We start from the raw sequence: 24,071 nt of genomic DNA on the forward strand, positions 1-24,071 counted from the left end.
GCACTAGAAACTTTCAAGATAGGATGTCCCTCCGCGGAAGGTATCTTGAAGTAGCTCTGGCATCTGGAAAAGCGCATTCTTTGCCTCACAATCGCGATTTTTTACTGCTGTGAAGTTCAAACCTACGAGAAACCTGGGGTGCTCCCTATATTGCTTAGTGGTCAGCACTTTTGGCACTAGAAACTTACAAGATAGATTACACATCACACATCCACAGAAGGTATCTTGAAGTAGCTCTGGCATCTGGAAAAGCGCGTTTGCCTCATAATCGCGAGTTTTGACTGGTGGGAAGCTCAAACCTACGACAACCCTGGGGTGCTCCCTCTATCGCTTAGGCCTCAGCCTCGAACTTAGCGGGCAGCGGGGCGGGAGCGGCGGCGGCGCTGGAGCGGGGCGGGCAACGCAGACCCGTTCTCGAAACAAGCGGGCAGCTCGCGCGGCGCTTTAGCGGCGAAGTGTTGTGTTCGGGGTTGTGTTGTCGAGATATTTGTTTTTATTCGCAAACGAAATGTCTGAACAACGGTGACAATTTTATTTCGATTCAAATTTATTCCTAACGCTTGATTTATTGTGGGCAAAAGAAGGAGTGCGCTGCCCGCTCGTTGCCCGCTCCCTCGCCGCTGCCCGCTCGTTGCCCTGCTCGCTGTTTTCGAGAACCGGTCTATTTGATTTTACGCATAAGATTTTGCCGCTCCCGCGCCGCCGCCGCCGCCGCCCCGCTGCCCGCTAAGTTCGAGGCTGAGGCCTTAGTGGTAATCGCCTTGGGTACTAGAAACGACCAAGATACCTACGGTGGATATCCCTAAACGGCGAGATCCGCTTAATGGGGGGCACAAATATGAACCCTGCCTGCGTCACCGTCTATGATGAATGATATGACTGACGCATCAGTCCCTTAATTAAAATTGTTTACCGAGGCGAATCCCTTGGTAAACAAACAGTCATATACAACAGATAATAACATGCAAGTTCATGAGAACTGCATAGTCCTATGGATTACATTTGATGAAAAAGGAGCCATTACAGTACGGGTTCGTCATACCTCTTCAAAGGGCTGGTCTCCAGCTGGTCAGGCTCGAGGGTCTTGCGCCGCAGGGGCTGTCGAAACGCGCGCCATTTGCCCGCCATTTGTCGCCCGGCCTAGCAGGGGCATCTGGCCAACGGGTGTTGCTACTCTGGAGAACAAACAATAACTTATGATTACTTACATCCTAACTGAAACAAATTCAGTGAATCAAATCTAAATACATAGATCCAAATAGAGGATAAGTCGCCTATACAATGGTGTTAACAAATTTTAATACATTAGTTATTTCGTTAGGTACGTTAGAGGGTTTTCCAATTGCATTATCCTTGCTATCTTCTATAAGTGAACCTGGGGAAAAGAGGGTTCCCTTTTCGTCATAATTTATCCTTTTACAATCAATGATGAATACAACAAATAAGTATTTACATAAGATTACTTATGTAAATACCTCACTAGTCCAAATAACCTCTTTAGTAAACTCATACGGTATCGTAATGCAAAACAGTTATATTATTAAAGGAATTTTAAAAACTAAGTTTAGTGGAATTGTGGTGCTTTTACTTTTTAGGTATTTGTGCATTATAATTTTTATTTGCAAAAACATTTTGCAGCAACTAGGTATAATCAGAGCAAGTAAATGTGGTTCCTCTGAATCTCGGTAATCAGTAAGATCTTATCTCTCGCGATCATAACCTTTCATTCCACATCGTCGCTTATTCATTGTTGAGATACAAAATACACTAAGATAGCCCTTCTTGGATGCTTGGCTAATCTTTCACAGATTTCGATAAACCAATTCGTTGCGACAGCAGTGTATCCCATGAATATAGAAAGAACATTTTGGCACACACTCAGAATTACATGCATTTGCTTCAATGACGTTTGTTTTGTTAGTTAGTCAGCCTTTACCTATCTTTGTAACGATATTTTTTTAATATATCTATCTGTACCGAATTTTTCTTTAGATATCATCACGTTTGTATTATTTGACGTCATCAGCAACCTTAGCTACCAAAAGATCTAGGTTAGGTTGGGTTTTTACTTTGAAAGAATTCATTGATATTTTAATTGAATCATTAATACAATAAAACATTATTAAATTAAGCAGACAGTTTGTTTTGTCATGAATAATGATTGTAATTAATCATTGCACTAAGTCTACAAAAATATTCTAATCTATCACCAGGCGTTGATTCAGAGAATACTTATGATAAAGTAGTACTTTCTGTAGGTACATACTTGGATTTTCTTGGAATGATTCAAAGTTTAGGTCCTAGTTAGTCACATGCCGCTATGTTACAACACGTTAAAATAAGCGGAGCTATTATCTCATCTCGATTAGGCAATGACAAAACACAGTTAACCATGATCTTTTCGCGCCAAGCATTATGAACCATTTTCAGTATTTTACAACAGCTAAAATGTTGGTTAATGAGCCATTTAATTAATGAATAATATAATTAATGTAAATTTAACGACTTAAGTTTGACATGTAAACGAACATGATAAACAGTAGTTAAAGGAGAGTCATCCAGGACTTACAATTAGTTGGTCAAAATAGAATTCCCAAAGCACAAAAATCACTTATAAGGCACCATTTTCAAGATTCACACACAGGTGATGACAGAACACAGCAAGTGCCGCGGAGAAACTAAACACTTGATAACAATGAGGTTTCTTTGATAAGATTAAAAAAATAATCAAATGATCTTTTCAGTTGTTTAAACGCGCGCGCACTGCGGGCGCAGACGCATCATTGCTTGAGGAAAATTAAGGTCCTGTGTTTAGGTACATGTAGGATTTTCCGATATGAATTCTGAGGATTTCGAAATCCAGAGAAAGTTCTAATCGTATGTAAAGAGCGCGGAGACTTGCTGATCTGTGGCAGACTGACGCACGCGCTCCTGAAATTATGCATTCCCGAGGGGCATGGAAATGTGTTACACTTCTGAGAATTCCAAATGCATTTTTCAATACGCCCGATAAATACAATTTATATTTGGCTTAAAATAATTTTATATTCTATCCATTAAGAAATGATATTTTCGAAAAAATGTTAAGTAAAAATTTGTTTTCATCGCTGTGATTTTATCATCATTTTATATTAAAACGATTTACCTAGACATATTATACACAAGGAAGTATTATTATCTCGATGCAAGCTGCTTTTAATTCCAGATAATATACGCCAACAAAACTAACTAATGCATCGTTAAAGTGCGGTTCAGTTTTCAACTTGAGTTTTTGTCAGAACTATTCACAACCATGTCTGTTTTTATGTACAACAAGGAATTGGAATGCGATAAACATATTGACTATGTTTGTTGTGATTTCACTTCTAAACCGTTTAGAAATAAATTGTACCTTAAAGGAGGACATAGCTTGGCTACCATTAGATTTAAATGATGGGTATTATCTTTCTTCGCCTAGAATAGACTATGTTATAAAGTAGGCAAGTTAGAATTTTTATTTGCGCAATATACCTAAATTACCTAAGCTTCTTTGACTGGTCGATATCCTTGCGGGCGAAGCAACTGGTCGAGACTAATGTTGTAAATGCGATATTTATTTTTAATGAAACATTTCGTCCCTCGTATGACTAACTATCCTATCTCAGTCTTTTGGCGATTTGAGTTAGGACTACACATTTTTTCCTACTTTCATTGTCTGTCTACGATTTTCTCTAACTCACGAATCTGTATGAAGATTGGTTCTCAACTTATAGACACGTGTGTAGCTAACGTATCTAAACAATAACTTGAAAAAAAGTTTTGAGAAAGTGGCAAAACTGAGATGAGAGAGTTAGTCATGTAAGGGACGATTTGGTTGGTTGGTACCCACGTTTGGCCTGTAGAAACTTAAATACACTGAATACGGCATGCAAGTACAAGTGTTTACTCTCCCCATCCTTACAATGTACGATAATAGGCAAATGCTAATCAAAGCGTATCTGATAAGAGACGCCGACGATACTACGTGTCTCCTCGAATATTAACTGCTAACAAAGCATATTTTATGTAGTAAATTGTATTCATTACTTTATTCACTATTTTCAGTTACGATGTCCATTATTGATTATCTGTGTGTCTGTGTTACCTACTACGTAACACCTGTGGTAACACTTCTAATTAAGGAATATTTTTATATGTTATCACAGAACACGAAGTCATCTAAGTACTGTTAAGTTTTTAGCATATCTGCTCTCGACTCTCATTTGTAAATGTTCTGTAGGTAACTCTTTTTAACCGACTTCAACAAAAGGAGGTGGTTCTCAATTTGGTTGTTATGTTTTTTTTAGTGTTAAGTAATGTGCCAATCCTTAAGTTTGTGCTTCTCAAGTAGCAGTATAACCACACGAGCTACAAGAAATAGAACAAGATTTGATAAAACTCGACTCTTGTTCTTGTAGCGTTATCAACGGAGTAATAAAAGTACCTTCACTCTGATTAGATTGGAGATAAATTGCCACATGTATCATACATTCCAATGCTGTTATTTTATTATTAGTTTCACGATAAAAATAGGTAAGTAAGATCAATTTTTTAGCAATGATGCTTATTAATTATGATTTTTTATCAGCTTTCCTTACGTAATTGGTACTATTATGTGATGTTTTTGGGCGCCTTCTTGATTCTTTATAGCAATTTCACGCGCATCACATTTGATTATACCAATTCGTGTAGGCGTTTAAGAAAGTCTTTGATGTCAATCATGATTTTAAATATTATATCATACCAACCATATCAGTAACTTCAAACAGTTGTTAGAGAAACGGCGGTGTTTTAAATATAATTTTTAATTTATTGAGATCGATTCTCTGAGTAGTCTTCGCGTCATTTCAGTCAATTGCAGTATACTGCTACACGAAGTTTCTCCCAGGAACCAACTACTAAATCGTCCATAAATATGGGCATTTAAAGTATATTAATGTATTATGGAATGGCGACTTGTTATCAGAACCAAGTGACCATTTAATGGCACCCAACGTGGGAATATTTAATTATCTACTTATCAACCATTGATGAAAGTATGTGTGTCATATGTGTGTTGTGCGTAAATCCATAACGTCGAACAATGTACGTTTACAAGTAACGTAAAAAACATAATTAATATTACATTAAGTACCTACGGATACAATATAATATTAATATGGTCGCAACTCGCAACTAAGTAGTAGACAATTTGTCCCACGTCAACCACAACCGGAGGTAACCTTTATTTATTAATTGATATATTACATACTACATATCTTATTAATATCTGAAACATACTACAGCTAAGTATGATGTCAGCAGCGAGTCAAAATAGGGAAAAAGACAAGCACCAAATAAATGATTGCACTGTCCTTTTACCTAAAATTTTATGTGTTTTACATATCATATTAGTATAATACTCTGTCACAAATAATTCCCACTTATTACCATTCTGCGTCAATAGAATCCAGCAATATCGTACCATTTGAAACGATAAATGGCCGATTTAATCAGCACTAATCCACTATAGCCGAACGGTGAAGGGGTCGGACTGGCCGACTCGAGATCCAAAGAACACGGGTTCGAATCCCACCGCCGCTCGACTATTGTGGTGAGCCCACTCGTAACACAAGCTTATTTAGCTTACCACGAGAGGCTAACGGGACTATTAGTAATTTGGGCAATACAAATTGCTAATAATCTTAAAAAAAAAAACTATTTCAAATTCAATGAAATCAAACAATCCATGGGACCAATATACTTCAGGCTCACTTGCTCAACGATTTCTTGACTATTATTTTACAATTATCTTTGTCTTTGAAATACGTAATAATATGTAGTCAATTAAGTGGCAACTTTACAAGATCTTCGTTCAATGGACAGCACATCGGACTATACTCAATACTCAATATTTTTATTGCTTCCTTAATAGACTATACAATTACCTTGCAAAATAGTACACATTAGAGATACTTTCAGGCTGCCACCATTACGTTTCACGCAATGGTATTTGACTCTAAATTGGATTCAATACATTATGAGGAGTACTAGCTAGCTATCTGCTGAAAAAATCATTATATTTTTTTCCAAAAACCCTCTTGGATTACTTCTATAAATTATTGTGTAGAAAAGATAATAGAAATGTATTAAATACTATTAGGTAGATCATTAGTAATTTCAGTGCTTATTTAATTACTCACTAGACTAGGATGAATAAGTAATGCTTTAATTTTTATGTACTGTTTTATGACTAATTACCAATAGACAATTAATGAACGATAAGAGGGCAGCACACTCGCCGTATTGCGCGCCCTAACTATCTATACTTATAATAAATCTGTAGAGATGTCAATTCTGTACATTAAATATATTTTCAAAATAACTATCAGGGGGTGATAAGTGATCGATACTGATGCCAAAAATGCAATCAGAAAAATTTTTGTCTGTCTGTCTGTCCGTCTGTATGTTCCTTATAGAAAAAAAAACTACTCTACGGATTTTAACGAAACTTGGTACAATTATTCTTCGTACTCCTGGGCAGGTTATAGTATACTTAGGAATTCCCACGGGCACGGGAATTAGCGGGAAAATCCTTTTGTATGAAAAATCTAAACCGCTTAAGTTAGACGCTTGAAATTTGGCATGCAAGTATCTTAGTAAACCTAAAGCTTAGTTACAACAGGATATTGCAAAATTCTCACGGGAACGGGGATTTACGGGAAAATCCTTTTGTATAAAAAATCTAAACTGCTTAATTTAGTTAGACGCTTGAAATTTGGTATTCAGGTATCTTAGTAAACTAAAAGCTTAGTTACAATAGGATATTGCAAAATTCCCACGGGAACGGGAGTTATGGGAAAAAAACAGTTGTATAAAAAAATCTAAACCGCATAAGATAGATGATGGGGGTAAAACGGGATCCACGCGTACGAAGTCGCGGGCGGCCGCTAGTTCATAAATAAGGTAGGTTAGTTTATTTACATTCCCCACTTAAAAATTGAGATATCGCCCGTCAAAACAAACAGCCTAGCTACAAATGCCATGAATGAAGTGCACCACTCTAAAACCTTCGGCAGTTAGCTCAGTGGACGCGCACGCGCCGGCCGTACGCGACTTGCCTTCGATCGACACGCGTCTGCGTCAGTGATACTTATTGTGTTTTTTCCTATGTGCTGGAACACCTGTTGATTTATTTAAGGTCAGTTTTAATTTATAATTTTATTTATGTAAAGTGAAAATTTAAAATTTTCAGAAAAATTTTCAAGTGCACACTTAATGAAAACCTGAAAAAAAACTTTGTTTTCAGTCGCCTACGATCATTGCTTTTTTTTTCATTTATAGAGTTTTAAGTGTGGGTAGGCTATTTCCTGTGCGTAAAATTACCAATTATGTTTTTAATTCACCTTGACGATCACATTCGCCGCTTGCGTTTAGGCAATAGTAAAAAGTAAGATTCGATCTTGTATCGAACATTGAAATGAACGGTTGGTTGTTATTTATTATTTGGATGGAGGCACATCCAGCTAAACTCACCGGTATCATGTAGTTCTAAAGGCACGAGGTGTAAGGTAATAACTGAAATAACGTGCGGCTGGTTTTGCTACGTTGGATTGGATACATTGGATTTTAGATAAAACTTAAACAAAATGAGTTATTCTGCTACTCAAATACTTAAAAACATTGACTATATGGGATATCAATATCAATTTTGTTTTTGAGACTTTATTTGAATGAAAAGGCTTCAGTCTATACTCAGATGCGTTGTCCTGAAAATACGTTCAAAAACTTCAGGTTCATTCTGTATACGTACTTCCATGTTGCTTTGGACTCCATTCGTTATAGCTTTTGTAAAAGGAGTGGATTATTCCACTTGCAAAATTATTTCACTGCAAAGTGAAACGCTTTAAAATTCGCAGTGGAATCTGACATTGCCCCACAATAAAATATTTCATTTTACGACGACAATATCGACGACAATATAAAATAGCGGATCAAGAAGTTATAATGTTGCTGTATCTTATAACGCTTCGAAAACCGTTATTCCTGTTGCAATCGGCTTTTGTTTACATCTGCATGAAAGGATTGCTTAGCAGTCATATAAAAATAGGTTAACACCCTCTACAAACTACAAGTCCTCTAGAAACTACAAGTGCCAGGAGTCTCAAATTTTGCATGGGGGTTCCTTTTAGAACGTAGGTGCTCTCTAAGACGGGATTTTACGAAACTCCACCCCTAAGGGGGTAAAACGGGATCTACGCTTACGAAGTTGCGGGCGGCCGCTATAGTACTTAGTAAATAAAATCACAAAACGCGTAATTATTATTATTCTGTAATAAGCACAAAACTCAATTCAAATTTAAGCACAGATTAAAGCCAGTGATAATGTACTTAGTATAATTTAAGTAATTAAACCAATGTAGACCTTGATGCTTGATGCATACCAGCGAATCTAGTTTTGAACGTTAGATTAAAAGGGCCGAAGTCCTTCAACCTTCAAGCTCTGCGTTAATAGTTTGCAGTTTGTTATTGTACCTTATTATCATCAGTTTGCAGTTGATTATTAAGGAAAGAAAGGGTTTTCCAACTGTCATGCTGTCTTACAATCTGTAGTTATTAGTATTGTTGATGTACCATTTCTTAATAAGTACTTGTATAAACGCAGTCGAATCATTGTATGTTAGGTACAAGGCGCAAGGATGTCGTCCATTAGTAATGGCGGTCATTAAAAAACCTTTAAAAACCCCTAAGAATAACAACTTAAAGTTTTCCTCCAAAATGTATTTGTATTATTTGCATTACCTAATTAGTACCAGTTTTTTCGTCGTCTCATCGCATCGAGTATAACATATCTATGCATCTACGCCATGTATCGGAACGGAAACTTATTCATAATAATTAGCATGTGAACTTATTACAATGTTATGAAATATAAACGAATATGAGAATACGGCTTACTATAGCCTGACCAGGAACATAAAAACCCTCGCCATGTTGCGGAAAACTAATGGTACTAATTTCTTTTAATGGCAACAGTAACTGAAAACTTCATTGACATGTCACCTTGCATGTCAGTCTATTGCTGTCAAAGTGTAAACAAACTTTATTTTAAATGTGTGCAATTGATTTTGTGAATTAAATTGCTAAAATATTTTTATAGTCGTGAAAGAATAGTGGTTCACAATGTGTTAATGTATTTGTCGAAGAGAAATACTAAGGGTTCGGACAATATTTTCATTGAATAATGTTTCCGACAAAGGTTGTCAAATTGACTGACATGTTTATCGTATAGTACAGTCCACTATGAAAATTAGCTGTAGTTTGTTTCAACTACCTATTTTAAAGTTTTTTGTCACTTTCTAAGTTTTGAATTTTATGGAATTAGGAAAGAAGTACCGAGTTTGAAGCGTTAATGAGCAGACATTGCAGTTGATATTCAAGTTCTGAATTTGATTATTGATGAATAATAAAATTAATCCTACTATCTCGATAGATGGTTTCATTTAATTTATTTAAACCAGGTTACCTTTTATAATATTTTTTCGTTAATTTATGAAAATATCAAATTAGCCCGTAATCCTGAATCCTGGTACATAAATTTAGCCTATTAATTTAACACAAGTACGACTGTACTCAGTGTTGCACTATCAAATGCAATTGAGGCGCCTCTATGCCAGGGTTTTTATGTTCCTGGTCAGGCTATATAACCAAAATAATTGGCAAAAGAAAATCTAAGCACAAAATGAGATCATTATTGTTATGTTACTGCTGGCCTTAGGGGGCGTCCATTAATTACCTGAGACAATTTTGGCCATTTTTGAACCCCCCCCGCCCCCCTTGGTGAGATTTCATGAGATTTTGGCAGACCCCCTCCCCCACCCCTTAATCACACGTGAGATTTTCCAAAATGCCTATTTGCAATGTAAATGAGATAATCCATGCTTTGAAAGTATTACATTTTACAAAAAAAACCGACCTGCGTAAAAAAATTAACTGAAATGATAAAACAAAACAATTCAGGCCCAGTTTTTTTACATTTAGAACAATTTTTAACTATTAGTTTACATTTTGTGAATATTTAAGCATGGGTAGCAAACTGCGGATCTAAAAACTGGGCCTGTGTTCACAAATGCAGACGGAGGATTTACTCTGTTTGTTGTGGAAAAAAATTACGTGATATTTCTCGACACCCCCCCTCTCCCCCACGTGAGATTAAGTGAGGTTTTTCTGGACCCCCTCCCCCCTAAAAGTCTTACGTAATTAATGGACGCCCCCTTAGTTTCCCAGAGCAGGAAGCGATGTGAACTAATTCATCTCGCCGATAGCTTCCTGGCAAAAACTAAGCAACTTGATCAATTACCTACTCAATCGAATCAGTTAATGAATTTCGTGAAGAAGAGTAACGCAACATCGGAGACTGTTTGTCACGCCTCCATAGAAATGCGACAAAAACAGGACAGACGCCCGAAGCCGGAATAGACAAGTTTCCATTTTTTTTCTTTTAATAAAACTTGAAAATATAAGTAAAACTGATAATAATTGTGAAAGAATCATGAAAATATCTCTACAAATACAAAAGTTACAGGGCCCTAAAGTTGCACATAACAAAATTCGCGCCATTTATATTCGAAGTGACTACTTCGTGACTACGACAATCATATATCCATTTTTTTTTAAATCTAGTATTTTTTAATTTTTCAGCCACGGTCACTCAAGATTCTTTCTTAGTAAAATTGTGTAACCTTTTTTGTGATATCCAAGACCTGACCATATTTAAAAAGAAAAAGAAGACTTTGACATTATAGTGTCATTCTCGACAATGCGTTAGGGGTGGTAAGCATTGTGATTGAAACTTGAACAGGTGGCTTGACATCACGGCACCGCCTATTTTTAAGTTCCACGCGAAAATATAGAGGTAATTTAAATAATTAATCTCTCAGCCATTTCTTTATGGATTTCAAAAATAACTTCACCGGGTTTTTAGTTTTGGTCTATATTTTAATCCCATTTAGTGAAATCTAATGTTTTCAACTTGTCCATTAGTCCTTATCGAAGTAGGCACTTAGTTATCCACTTTCAAGCGACTGATTTTCAGACAAAATGTTACGTTTGTTGTACAACAAATATCTTGTTATCGGCACTGTTTACATCATGGTTGTTTTTATTACTACATTTATTTCAAATTCTTTATAAAAAATAAATTGAGTTTTAAGTGCTAGCAATATTCAAATCTATTATAATCTTAGATTTAAATAAATTATGGAGCTGTCTGAACAATGTTACTGTCAACATTATCGACTATTTCTTAGTAAGAATCATTTTTTTGTGGCCGTTTTGACATTTCAGCTATTCTTATATCTATGTTAATTTTTTTTAAAGATGATATTTACTTTAATTTATTGTCTTAATATTAAGAACTAGGTAAGCTAATTGGTACTTAATGATGCAAAGGGGAAAATCTCTCAAAAAATATATTATTTCTTAGTATATAAAAAAAAAGTGATCTTATGATATTTGTAAATTACATTTTAATTGAATTGCATTTTCTCACACTTTATTAATTAAATACGTCATTAAGAGCCAGTGGTATACCTATTTATTTTGACCATGCCGGGTGCACGTGATAAGGTACCAAAATTATCACATAATTTACATTATCACATAAGGTACAAAAATAACATTCTTCATAAAAATTATAAAAAAAAGTTGTATTAACACAAAAATCTTCAAAAATTTGCTGATATTATTATTAGAAATAAGATGTTATTTAGCTGTATTGTAAACGTATATTGCGTTAAATATGTCCCATTTGCGATTTCATAAGTTACGCTTTTGATCGATAGAAAGAAAGCTGTTGCGAGACGTTATTTGAATTCGACCACGAATCCGCAAGCAAAGGCCGCGCAGTTTGGCAAACCGTCGCAACAACAACTCATTGTGTATGTAATTGAAAAGCAAAGTATACTGCGCTCGCTCGTGCTACGCGGCCCGCGTATGCGGGCTCTACGAAAGCCTTTGTGGAAATTAGATCATTAAAATTTCCAATGAAAACTAATTTAATTTTGATGAAATGATACTGTAAAATCATTGTTGGTATTGTTGCATTGTTAAATTTTTTGAGTGTAATTCATCATTGTACACAAATGATAAACACTTTACTGAGGTCCAAGCCTGAACAAACAAGTCGGAAAATTTCTGAAATTATTTAGTGTACAAGCTTTACGATTACTTAAATATTACTATGTACACTAACTACGTACTTACTTAGACCATGTTTCTATATTATTCTGTAGTTTTCCTCTCAAATTTTCCGAAAAGTTCATCTAAAACGATTTTCATTTAAGCTTTTAAAGTAGGCTTCTAGGCGTAAATTAGCATAACTACTTTCTATTCGCTGGACACTGAAATATGGACATGACCCTAGGCCAGCTTGATAACGGATAGGATTTAACTACGACAGTATACCAAATAGCGTCTGTTTTGCGACGTTTAAGTAGATTTTAATTCGTTGGGTGTATTTACTTAGTATTATATCAAATAAAATATCTTGTTTTGAAAAGGTTTGCCATTACATAACGCAAGTAAAATTGAAGCATTTTATGGTATTCTTGTAATGTTATGAATAGTGGTAACAATGTGTTACCGATTACGACATCCACAATCATCGATACCTTGACGACTTAGATCTGCACGTGGCTTACATTTTTGCATTATAAGAGCAACACACTCGGTGTACCTAGCACCATAATGCAGATAAAGCTGCGCTACACCGAAGATCGGAATACGTATAAATGCATTTCAAATATCCTAGGGGAGACCGAGGAGAGTCGTGACAGAGGAGAGTTTGTGCCATTGTCTATTTTTGGCAAAATATTACCTATCAGTGAAGTTAATAAGTTCCAAAAAATGCGCCTCTGTCACAACTCTCCTCGGTCTCCCCTACATAGGTACGCTGCACGGGCTGCACCGCTACTTATAGTGTGAGTCTTGCTCTTGATAAAGTGCACATATGAAAATAGGTGAAACTGGACATATTTTTATCGCAGAAAAAAATTACAAAAATATTTGAGATTTTTGTAAAATATAATTGTATGTATAGTTCAGTAGGCCTAAGATTAGCGCCATGATAACTTTTATCGACGTCAATTTGTAAGGGCAAAATCGATAAAATGGCGTGATAACCGCCTATCACGGCGCGCATCTTAGGCCTACAGGGCATATTCATTAGACTCCTTCTGACTATCCTATATCCGAGACTGACGTCCCAGCAAACTCTTTCTAGATTCCCTGCGTCACATAATTTTTACGCCTTATTAATCAACCCTGCGTCCACGGCCTTTTTCGTGTGTCAACGTGTATTATTCATACCCAATATACGTTTACAAATGGCACCCAAATCCCCCTAATGTTAGGTAAAAGGTAATCCATTAGGTTAGTGCGGTTTTCCTTTTAAAATGTATGTGATTGCATTAACATTTCGTAATGAATAAGGGATTTATCGTAATTAAGGATAACCCCTTCTATGTTCCTTTTATTTGTTATCTCAGTTATTACCAGTAGGAACATTGCCAAATGACTGACCTATGTAGTAAAGTTTATTATTATTATCATTTCTATTAACATTATTTACGGCCTAATATTTGGCATAGGTACTCGAACAACGGTATTTATATTGTAAACGAAATAATCCTGCTCGCCTTGTCGACCGTCACGTTTTATTTCCGCATTTTTACAATCGCTGTAGTTGCAGGTGGTGAATGAAGTATTACGTATTTATTTACCACTGGATAGGTATATCCTCTTACAGTACAGCTTTTGTTCATTTTGGTTATAAGTAATTGATTGAAACCAGGTCCAGGTACGCGTCGTCATTAGTAATTAAGTAAGAAAGTAATTCTACATCGATTAATAATAATAAATATGTTATCGATAACAAGAAAACGTTCATTGGCATATTATTTTGAATTATTTATTATGCATATGCATGATGAAAGTCTTAACCAATAGACTTATGCCTTACAGTGTTTTCTATCAGTCCATTTGGAAGTATGTAATTAAGTTTTTGTATATTGTAATTTGTTGTAAGTAGACTTAAGGACCTTAATTCTATTAATCTATAGTATTATGCATTGAACACCAAATGGCTAAAAGGTGGCAAGGTGTTACCTCTTTATACAGTTACCTTGACGATTCCAGTTGAAAATGATCTAGAATGAAATGTTAGCGCTAAAGGCAAAGTAACAATGCTGCCTCGGACAATGCACATGATGTTTTCAGCCTCATTTGCTAAACTGGTGACATTCATATTCAGATTGCACAGATATTCACTGGGTAACTGTATTATTTCTTATTCGCGGATGTCAAAAACACAAGGTCACTTTTCTAAAATGTTTACGACATTCGTTTTTTGTTGTAAGATTAAAAAAAAATTAAATGTTTATTATTATTTGACCAGTGAAAACCAAAGTGGTGATGATTTATTTAAGTATGTACTTTAAAGTATTGTAGGCTCGAATCTTTGTATTATCAACTTAGTATTTTTCAAATCAAATCAAATCAAATTTCTTTATTTGCGTAATTCCAGGTACATAAGTGGTCTTACATAGATTTGGTAGGTTTCACTGAAATTTGCACGAACTAGGAAGCGTGCAAATATTAAAAAGAGTAGTAGACTTTATATCGAAAATATATAATACCAACTCAAATAACAACATTTTTCTCCGCCCATTTGAATTTTCTCATTTATAATGCTAAAAAATTTGTGCCTTATATGAGACTTGAACCTGTTATGGGATTAAGCTTGAACATGTTGTGGGACAAGCCTAGGTGGAGACCAGCATCTTTTAGTTGGCCGATAGTTGGGCCCGATTTTAATTTGTATGAATAATAATCGGCCGTTACCAAATCGGTGTAATGTGCGCACTTCTATACATGCCCATACTGATTAAATGTCCGACTAAACTATCGGCCGACGAAAAATCCGTGGTCTGCGCCTAGGCTAAGACTTGCTTATCAAGCAACTGCGTTGCCACCAGCGTTGCCAGACGTCCCGATTTTGGCGGGACGTCCCGATTTTTAAATCAAATTTAAATGTCCCGCGCGGGACAGGCTCGGTCCCGCTTTTCGGAGAGAGACACTCACTTCACCAGACTATTGTTTGAAACGCCATATTATTCTAATGAATAAAACTTTTTTAATTTTTTTCTTTTTTTATTCTAAAGACGAATTTAACGATAGAGTAAATCTGATTTAAAATATTATTTTTTTGTTAAAATACATTTTCTATGGCTACTTTTGCTATCTATTGTCACGTAAACGTAATTTTAAGTCAAATAAAAAGATAAATATTTGAAAACCTTTGATTATATACGTTTTTTTACTATGTCCCGCTTCTGACGGAAGAATCCCGCTATTTTCACTCAAAAAGTACCGAAGTCCCGACTTGGCGAAAAAAAAAACTGGCAACGCTGGTTGCCACAGACCTACGGAGACATAATTTGATAACAAAAACAATCGAGTGAAAAAGTTATCGTGATAGTTTACATTGAGGATACGTTTAAAAGACGCTATGAACCAGCGTTATCGAGGAAAACCGACGATGCGACCTTAGAATGAACCTTGGACGATTTACCTGAGCAAGAACTTCGGTCTTCGTGGCACTTAGTACGGACCCAAAGAGCTTACAAAAGAGAATAGCTTAGGTATTTTAACTAATACATACCGCACTACGTCAGAGTGAACAATTGAAAGTTAGCATCGTCATAAGACGCGTGAATAGTGCAAATTATTAACACCTACGTGACTAAAAAACAAGTGCAAATTGTGAGAAGCATGTAGAATTGTAGAGTCAGGCAGCTTCAGTAAAGCGAAGTCAGGTTTTGTAAAATTTTATTTATATTCAAATCTCTTTTAAGGCTTTGATGCACAAAATGTTAATTTAGAAACTGGCTTTGTTCTCGAAATCAAAAATCCTGTTTTGAACATAAGTGCATTAGGCAAGATATTATTTTTAGCTGACCTAAGCTTTTTTCGTTTGTCTGACTTGAATTGATGAAAGTTGAAACTAGCTCGAAAAAAATAACAAAATATTAAGTATTAAGCAAATCTATAAGTAGTTTTTTAGAAAATATAAATCTGTTTTAAGAACGAGCCGGTTTCGCGTCAACAGTTCCGTACAAACTTGTAAGTAAGTAGGTATGTAGGTTACGATTAGTTTGCCAATAATGGAAAAAATATTAATTTTGTGATGGGACAGCAAATTAACCATTTTCGGAAGTTGAGTATCTTTCCTCTCATTGACATGAACCTAATAGGTTGTAGGTAATCGTACTCTGCAAAAAGGCTAGACAGGGCATGGATTCAGTATTTCAGTAGGATTATTTTAGATTAGCATACAGCATAATCTGTATTCTGTTCTCTCTACAAAGTAATGGTTCCAGTGCCTCGAGTACGCAAGTGCTCTGAGCTCGGACAATAGATAATTATATTATTGACGTTGCATGAGTACTTAGCACTTGTCGTTCAACAAAAAGAACACTTTATCAATTACCTCTACATAAAATACAGAGAATATCATGTAAGTAGGATGACAAACATAACAATTGCTCTATGAATATGACACTTTTACTATAAGGCACCTGCAAATGTATTACAATGCTAAAAGTTTTATCCTCATTTTACCGCAAGCGAATAGATGAAAGTAAATCCTCTTTGACATATTTTAATTGTTAGTTAAAATATAGAATATACGGGACATTTCACAAAAATCGGGCTAAATATTATTGGACATGTCATGCACATTTCAACTTTCATATTTGTTGAATATTTAGTCTACATTAAGCAAGAAGAAAGTTTTTAAAAGTTTTCAACTTTTTTTTATTAATTGACAGAAAGAAAATGTCGAAAGTTTATTTCTTGCCTTTACAAATTCACAATACCTACATACATAGGTAGTTACTTTATTTGTTCCTATTCCTCTCGAAACTAAAAGTGTATTTGACACACTTTGTACCCTACTGACCCGGAAGCAAGCATACTGAATGACATAACACTAATAAAGTGACGATTGCAAAATCTCAAACAAAAACTAAACAAAATACGGGTCGGGAGGGAGGTTGTTGTGAATGTCTCACACGCTAGTTTATTTTGAAACAGACAGCGCGAGCGTGGCTTGTCGTGATTACGGCGTGACGCTCCACACTTCTTGACAGTCGGAAGCGTGTACGATGCTTATCGTAAAGCTAAGCGTCCACTTGTCGGTATTGTACGCAACGGACGCATCGCACGCAACGGATCGTAGTATTATTTATATAGAAACTCATATAAGTGCGTCCACCTGCCCGCATCGTACGCATCGCACATCGACAATGCCGACACCTATGCTCCGAGAGGCAACTTTTGCGATGCCTGCCGATGACGTCGTACGTAATGCCGATCAGTGGACGCAGTCCGGCGCTCGCTTTGCATTGTTCTTCATCGCTTTCCTCCATTCTCACAGAGTCCACACGTGTGTTCACTATGAAAATCCGAATGAACTGGCATCGTCAATCCGTATGGTGGTACTGACCGTCGGTAATCCGTACGCTGCCGGTACAGTGGACGCACTATGAAACATTTATCTGTTTTGTACGATGCGTCCGTTGCGTACGATACTGACAAGTGAACGCTTAGCTTAAGTAAACGTCGTCGGCATTCCTCGTCAGCTATACAGAAGCTTATAGGCTCTAACAAGAGCTGTCACGATCAGGATATCGCAGACGTTACGTCAATGGTGCAATCCCTCAGTGATTATTTTGTCACGGACGAGTCTCGTGTGTGTCCAGCATAGCCGAGTCCGCATTATGTATCTACCCGCGTGCCCGGTGAAAGTGCACACGAGCTGGTTAAAAATAAAAAACGCCATTACACACATTAAATCCATTATGACAAGTGCGCAATGGCTTTGGATTAATAATTGTCTTGTGTTTTAAAGAAGTGTGGCACCTACCGTGGCATCACTCACAAAAATTCTGAGCTCGAAGAAGGTGTCTCTGTCTTAGTGTGTGAATCTCATAAATAAATACAGTCATTAAAAATTAAGTTTGTAGTTTTTGCTTTGCTTGGCATAAAATAAATGCCAAGGTTTCGAAGCAGTGCACTATCATATTCTAACAGGTATTCACGTGATTTGTTTGTTGTTGATTCCAATTAAGTAGTCGGCCGATCATAGGACGCGATCATCCTAATTGTTATTTCATCTTGACTTTATGATTCATACAGACAAAATGATATCACAGCATAATATTATTTATAGCATTATTTTCGCCAATAGTGTCGTCGTTGTTTTTACATTTTATTGTGGTACCTCAGTGGGTTAAGGTGACCGACTCCTACATGCTGAGGATTAAGGACATCAAGTCCGTGTATCTTCCATGTCAAGGATTATAAAATTTATTTCCCAAACTAAAAGATACGTAAAAGGAACTTATCTTATTTAGAAAAGTTTAGACTTTAGATAAAGTAAACCAAGTATAAAATATAAGCACTAACTTGGAATGTAGAGCCAAGGATTAGCTTTATGATTGCGTTTACAAAGCCATTGTAAGAGATTTTCTTGTATTATCTCAATTAAAAACCGCCGACATAGTTACTCACTTCTAAAGTGCACTTCATATTTGCATTTTTGTTGTTAAGTGTTGCTCTTTCTGACCAATGGCAGGAATTTTTTCCACTACTAGCAGTATCATCTGAAGGTTAAAGTCACTGCTCGTCCCTGACAACAGCCCACGGTCGTCTGCGTGCTATCAGACAACCCAAAAACCTCTAAATCTTAAAGCAAATAATGATATTTATAAATACAAAAATATTTATTCATGGTATTGCTTCGCTTTTATCGCGACTTTGCTCGTTTGTAATGCAAAGTTAATTTTTATATCATTTCGCGAACGTCGAGTATTTTCTGGTTCTTTTATGCAGTCTGGCGTTTATTTTAGTACGCTGACGAACGCGCGAGCTAAGATGATCCTATTCAAATAGGAAGGCAAGATACCGTTATGTTTGTTATTAATATCGTCCTTATTTTGCCTAGTTTTACTGCTAGTATTATGAATCCAGGCTTCACTTAGGGTTATAAAATCAAGAGTTCTAAAACAAATGGGAATTCTCTTTAAAAATTTTTCAAAACTTGGGTTGGGTTTGTGGGACTCTTGGTGTTACAAAAACTGTAGGTTTTAAGTAATTCACGTGTAATATTTGACGCAAAATGGACACAAAGTCATTTGGCTTCTAATAGACCTTTCGCGACTCATCAGAGGTTAAAACATTTTGTTAACGCGGTAGATATGTTTTGGTGTTTTTTGTCATTTTCTCTCTAAAACGTGGCCTTTGCTTTATAATTGCACTCAATAAAGATAATCTCCTTATTTCTTCAAATAAAAATGACAGACAATCGTTTCCAGCTATTGTATCGTATGCGCAGTGTGCGGAGGCTTAGCGGCGGAAAGATTGCGCTCGTGCAAACAATGATACGGGACGAAGATATACGCAGTCACTGTTTGAGGCACTGTCACCCAGTGATTTTGTACTTTTCATTCAGTAGTGTGGTTTGTTGTCTGCGGTGAGTTATAAAGCTTAATTATCTAGCCTTTGTCTACTACAGCGTTAGATTTGGAACTTGATAATAGAGACTTTTTCTTTTGGGCCTTTTTAGTAAGGATTATTTTTTAATTTTGTTTTTAAATAGAACCATTAGTTACTAAGTATTTTAGTACAACAAACTTAGCATATTTCTGAACATTTATTCGAAGCGTGCAATATAATTCGCGTTGAAATAAAATTTTATAAAGTTTACGGTAATCGACACATGCCTTTAAATTGTATTTTTATCTTCGACCTCGATGCCAGGAATCGAAGTCGAAAATCTCTTGAAACCCGTTATATAAAACCTTTTTTTTTAATAACAGATCCCATTAATATCTCTACGAGTTGGTATGTACCAAATATTTCTGATTTTGACGATACTTTATTCACTGTTTTTTTTTTTTTTTTTTTTATTTATTTATTTTTATATGTTTTATTATAATGTTATGTTATATTTGGCACTGTCCACAGCTGGTCAATTATTATGAATTAAATGCCAGTTCTGGCAAGTATTATAAAACTCACTCGTCGTAAGATAGTCTAAATACTTTTTGTTAGATTATGTAAAAAACATGGGCTAGCCAAACATCTAGTTATATCTTATAAGGAAAAAGTATTATAAATTGTTGTTTGTTATTTAGTCTGTAACCGGTGTCTGCCAGCTTTGAATCTCTCCCATCTGCAAATTGATTATATTATTTTGCATTTTAGAAAGTGGTGCTATGAGATCATCGACAACACTAGTCTAGCTAGCTTAGTTCACTCAATTAAAATATTCTAAGTATAAGGGCCATTACGCACTAGGTACATCCGATTCGAATCCGAGAAATATTTTTCAGAAGTTGGTGGCAGTGAAAAATTTATGACGAAATTTTTTATTGGACTTGGGAATAAAATTTTAGTAGAAATCCGAACACAAGTAGGTGGGTATGGGTTTTCTGAATTTCTTCTTGCGTAACAAATAACAGGTGGTACCTATCAGGTGTTAAACTTTAAACAAATAGGATTCTATAGATTAGTACGAAAATAAATTTTGTTATAAGCAATTCTATACTTAGAAACCTTATCAGCTCGTATGTTTCCATCACCTTCGAATTAAAATACAAAGTTAGAAGTAGTCTCTACCAATAAAAACAGTTTAAGTTACGATTTACTTAATTTTAAAAAACAAAATACCTACCTATTCATGGTGCTTCATGCAGACCCGCATAGTATGTACTACATGATTCAATGTCGTCGTTACCTTTCCTTGAATGTAAACGTTTTAGGGGAAGTACCAACTCGTACTTAAAGAGTTTCATTGACGTTTAAATCAATTCGCCTCCAAGCAGCAGGTACTTATGTTTCGTGAGGAACCTATCTTACGTTTTACGACCTACCTACTTCTTACAGTTTTATTGTATTTTTTGGCCAACTAACAAGACAAACACCTTTTTACCTTTACGTTTAAAAATAGTCTAAAGCAACTAGGTATGTCTGCAATCTAATATTTTTTATTACCTAAGTAGGTAAGCACATAAATATATTAAATTATCTTGTTACATTAAATAATTCGTTCCCATCTGTCATTGCCACTTTATTATCCATTGTGAAACGTTCAATGACTAATAAGCGGGTAGAAACAGGTGTTACACAGTAACTGACAAAGTTTAAGCACTCAATGGTACAACCGGGTATTGAACAATGTGAAAAACAGTTTTAATAAAGTTCTTAAGTCTCTATCTAAGTTTACTTTTCTTAATTGAACTAATAATATGTAATTTTAGTCATCATTAAACATACTTCCTTCTACATACTTTGTGTAGAATAAATTACATAAATTATAATAAATATCTCCATAATATTTAAGAAATGTACATAGTTAACCTGTGGTGCGTTTTACGCCACGGCTATTCTTTTTCAGCTGTTATTCAGTTAAAAGAAAGAACCCGCACCTGTGTGTTAATTCCCGCGGCCAACATTGACGTCGAAACATCTAAACTGTGGCTAATAAGTTAGTCATAAAGAGATTTACTAAGCAAGAGTCACATGTAGCGCAATTTACAGGTAAATTAATTAGCTATAGAATAAGGTATACAGACGGTTTTCGACACTCGACAAGCGGGTAGGTCACCCGTGCATTCCTTATACGGGACTATTCCCACCTCTCGTTCCCACCACTGCAACTCCTGTGTAGCCAGGATCTACAGCTTGACCGCCACAAAAACCCAACCAATGAAGGTCAAGTTTGTCCCGGGGGAAAGTTAAACTGTCATTGGACCCGCAACGAAATTAATCAGAAGAACATAGGAGGAGTTCGAAAATTCCTTATGCCACCATATGGCAAACCATTTTCCCACATCAAATAGATCGCTTTAATTGAATTAGAAGAGTTCCGTTGTTCATGGCATTTCGAGTCGACTACCTATCTTTATCCAAGCACAATGCCACGGAACCATAACACTAATATCTACACCTTCCTTCCTTGCATTGTGGACCCACGCACTTATTTCCGAGGTTGGCAACCGCAGACTGCTTCAGATGAAAATGTTTGTGTGCAAGTGTGTGCATCCGGCTTAACAAGCGCTGTCATTGCGCCGGCCTTGACCGTCACGGGCCACGGCGCAGGCTCATGCTGCGGCGGCGCTCGCGCAGCCGCTAATTCGATATCATTAGGGACTTACATCAATGTGGCATGTCACGATTAGGCCATTTTCGGAAGCAGGTGCGTGGAAATTGCGTATGTTATGTTATTGTCCGTGGCGTAGATAAATGGTATTGTTGTACAGCAAGTACTCTGTCATGGGATTCATCCTGTAGTAGGTTCCGTGGCATTGGATCGTTTAAATTACCTACTTGAGACGACGAGAAGGCCCATCAATCTAAACACTGTTAAATAAAATATCACACGTATCTACATCTTATGTTAGATAAAATACATTCTATTTTGCAACAAGAATTGTGTTTGATGTGTTGGCAAACTCAAACTATCGCACAAAAAATAATTTGATTATTGCAAAAACTTAGACGAGTCGTCATTTCAAACTTGTCTGGTCAGAAACGAATTGGAAGGCTGTTCTTTGATTTTTTCGTAATTAATGCGACTGCGCGTGTGTATACCAACATTAGCAGCAGCAGAAACTTGTTGTGGAACATTTTGCCAATTCAATGAGTGGCTCGTGCCGTTCTGTCATCATTCTCTACCGGAATGTTTTGACGATTTCTTACAACAAGTGCTTGTTATGGCGGTGCTTTGAGGCACAAGTAATGAGGCATATGTAATAGAAGACTTTGCGGTTATTTTCAAACGGTTTTGAATCATGAAAGAGTGGAGGACAATACAAACATTTGTCGAATCAAAATAATAACACCTGGGCACAATTGAGATGGATAGAACAATGGAATTTAAAATTGTCATGTCAAATGTGTTTACGTTGTAAACGCTACCTCATACGAAACCTCAGTACCTACTATAATAATATAATAATGAATACTTAGTGAAAAGAAAACTATTGTTATTTTTTTTTACTAAAGCCACTTAATATCGGTCACGAATAACAGTTTATAATTTTAGATTTAAATTAAGCCGTCACGCAGTTACGATGACGACGCCTGGAACATTCGCGATGAGACACCACCGGTTGGTTAGATACCCGATCGAGGCAACATAATTATTATCCTGTAGCTCGCGTTCACGATTCCAGATGGGATGTGTCCACTGCCCGCGTCTTCTCAGCGCTGCAACATATTCTTTAACTCGTGTTCATCATTCCAGATGGGGTGTGCTCGCATCTTCTCAGCGCTGCGGCGCTGCAAGCAGCTGCAGGACGACGACACGGCGACGCCGCTGTCGCGCTGCCTGGGCTTATTGGACCTGACAGCGTTGGGAGTGGGAAGCACTCTGGGGCTGGGCGTCTACGTACTGGCCGGAGCGGTCGCCAAGACCGTGGCGGGACCTGCTGTTACTTTGAGCTTCTTGGTCGCTGCTATCGCTTCGGCGTTTGCTGGTAAGACTTTTATTGCCTCTCCCAGTGTATTCACTTTATTATGTTCGCTTCAGTCCAAGTTACTGACGGCTTTGAGATTGCACCTGAGTCTTGGGTAGGTCAGTGTAATCTCAAGCGTGCGGTTGCCATCCGAAGGTTATTAATATAGCGATCACTACACCGCAACGAAGTGTGACGGTCGTTATTGCATGCGCTAGGTTATTCTCATTAAAAACTGGTACCTATTTTAAAGTTCGATGTTTTATTTGAATCAGCACTACCTATAACGCCCTCACGAAAACATCTTTATTTTTTATTTTTATTTTATTGGATTGGAAAACACAACAGATTAGGACATCATTTAGATCTGACTAAAGCATCCGTCATCGAAATCTTAGGTTTAAGAATTTTATTGTTCATAAGAACTATAGTATAATGATACAATAGTTCATCTTAAAGTGTAAATCGAAATCCTGGTGGTCTTCGAAACAA

The 24,071-nt window shown here is 36.3% G+C and overlaps 1 protein-coding gene across 4 annotated transcripts in view; it reads left to right on the forward strand.

Annotated features, from left to right (window-relative positions):
* The window catches only part of LOC135075643 (cationic amino acid transporter 3), a 53,750-nt gene that overhangs the window by 17,759 nt on the left and 11,920 nt on the right, over positions 1-24,071 (forward strand). The window contains exons 1-2 of one of the 4 annotated variants that reach the window (XM_063970048.1): positions 7,082-7,198; positions 23,369-23,600. In XM_063970048.1, coding sequence (XP_063826118.1) covers positions 23,369-23,600 — 232 coding nt within the window. In that variant the 5' untranslated portion in view covers positions 7,082-7,198. Of the gene's footprint in view, positions 1-7,081; positions 7,199-18,021; positions 18,151-19,485; positions 19,592-23,368; positions 23,601-24,071 lie in introns of those variants that run through there. The other 3 variants (XM_063970052.1, XM_063970050.1, XM_063970051.1) reach the window with 3 other exon arrangements.

Source organism: Ostrinia nubilalis, chromosome 10 (assembly GCF_963855985.1).
Source record: "Ostrinia nubilalis chromosome 10, ilOstNubi1.1, whole genome shotgun sequence".
Classification (NCBI taxonomy): domain Eukaryota; kingdom Metazoa; phylum Arthropoda; class Insecta; order Lepidoptera; family Crambidae; genus Ostrinia; species Ostrinia nubilalis.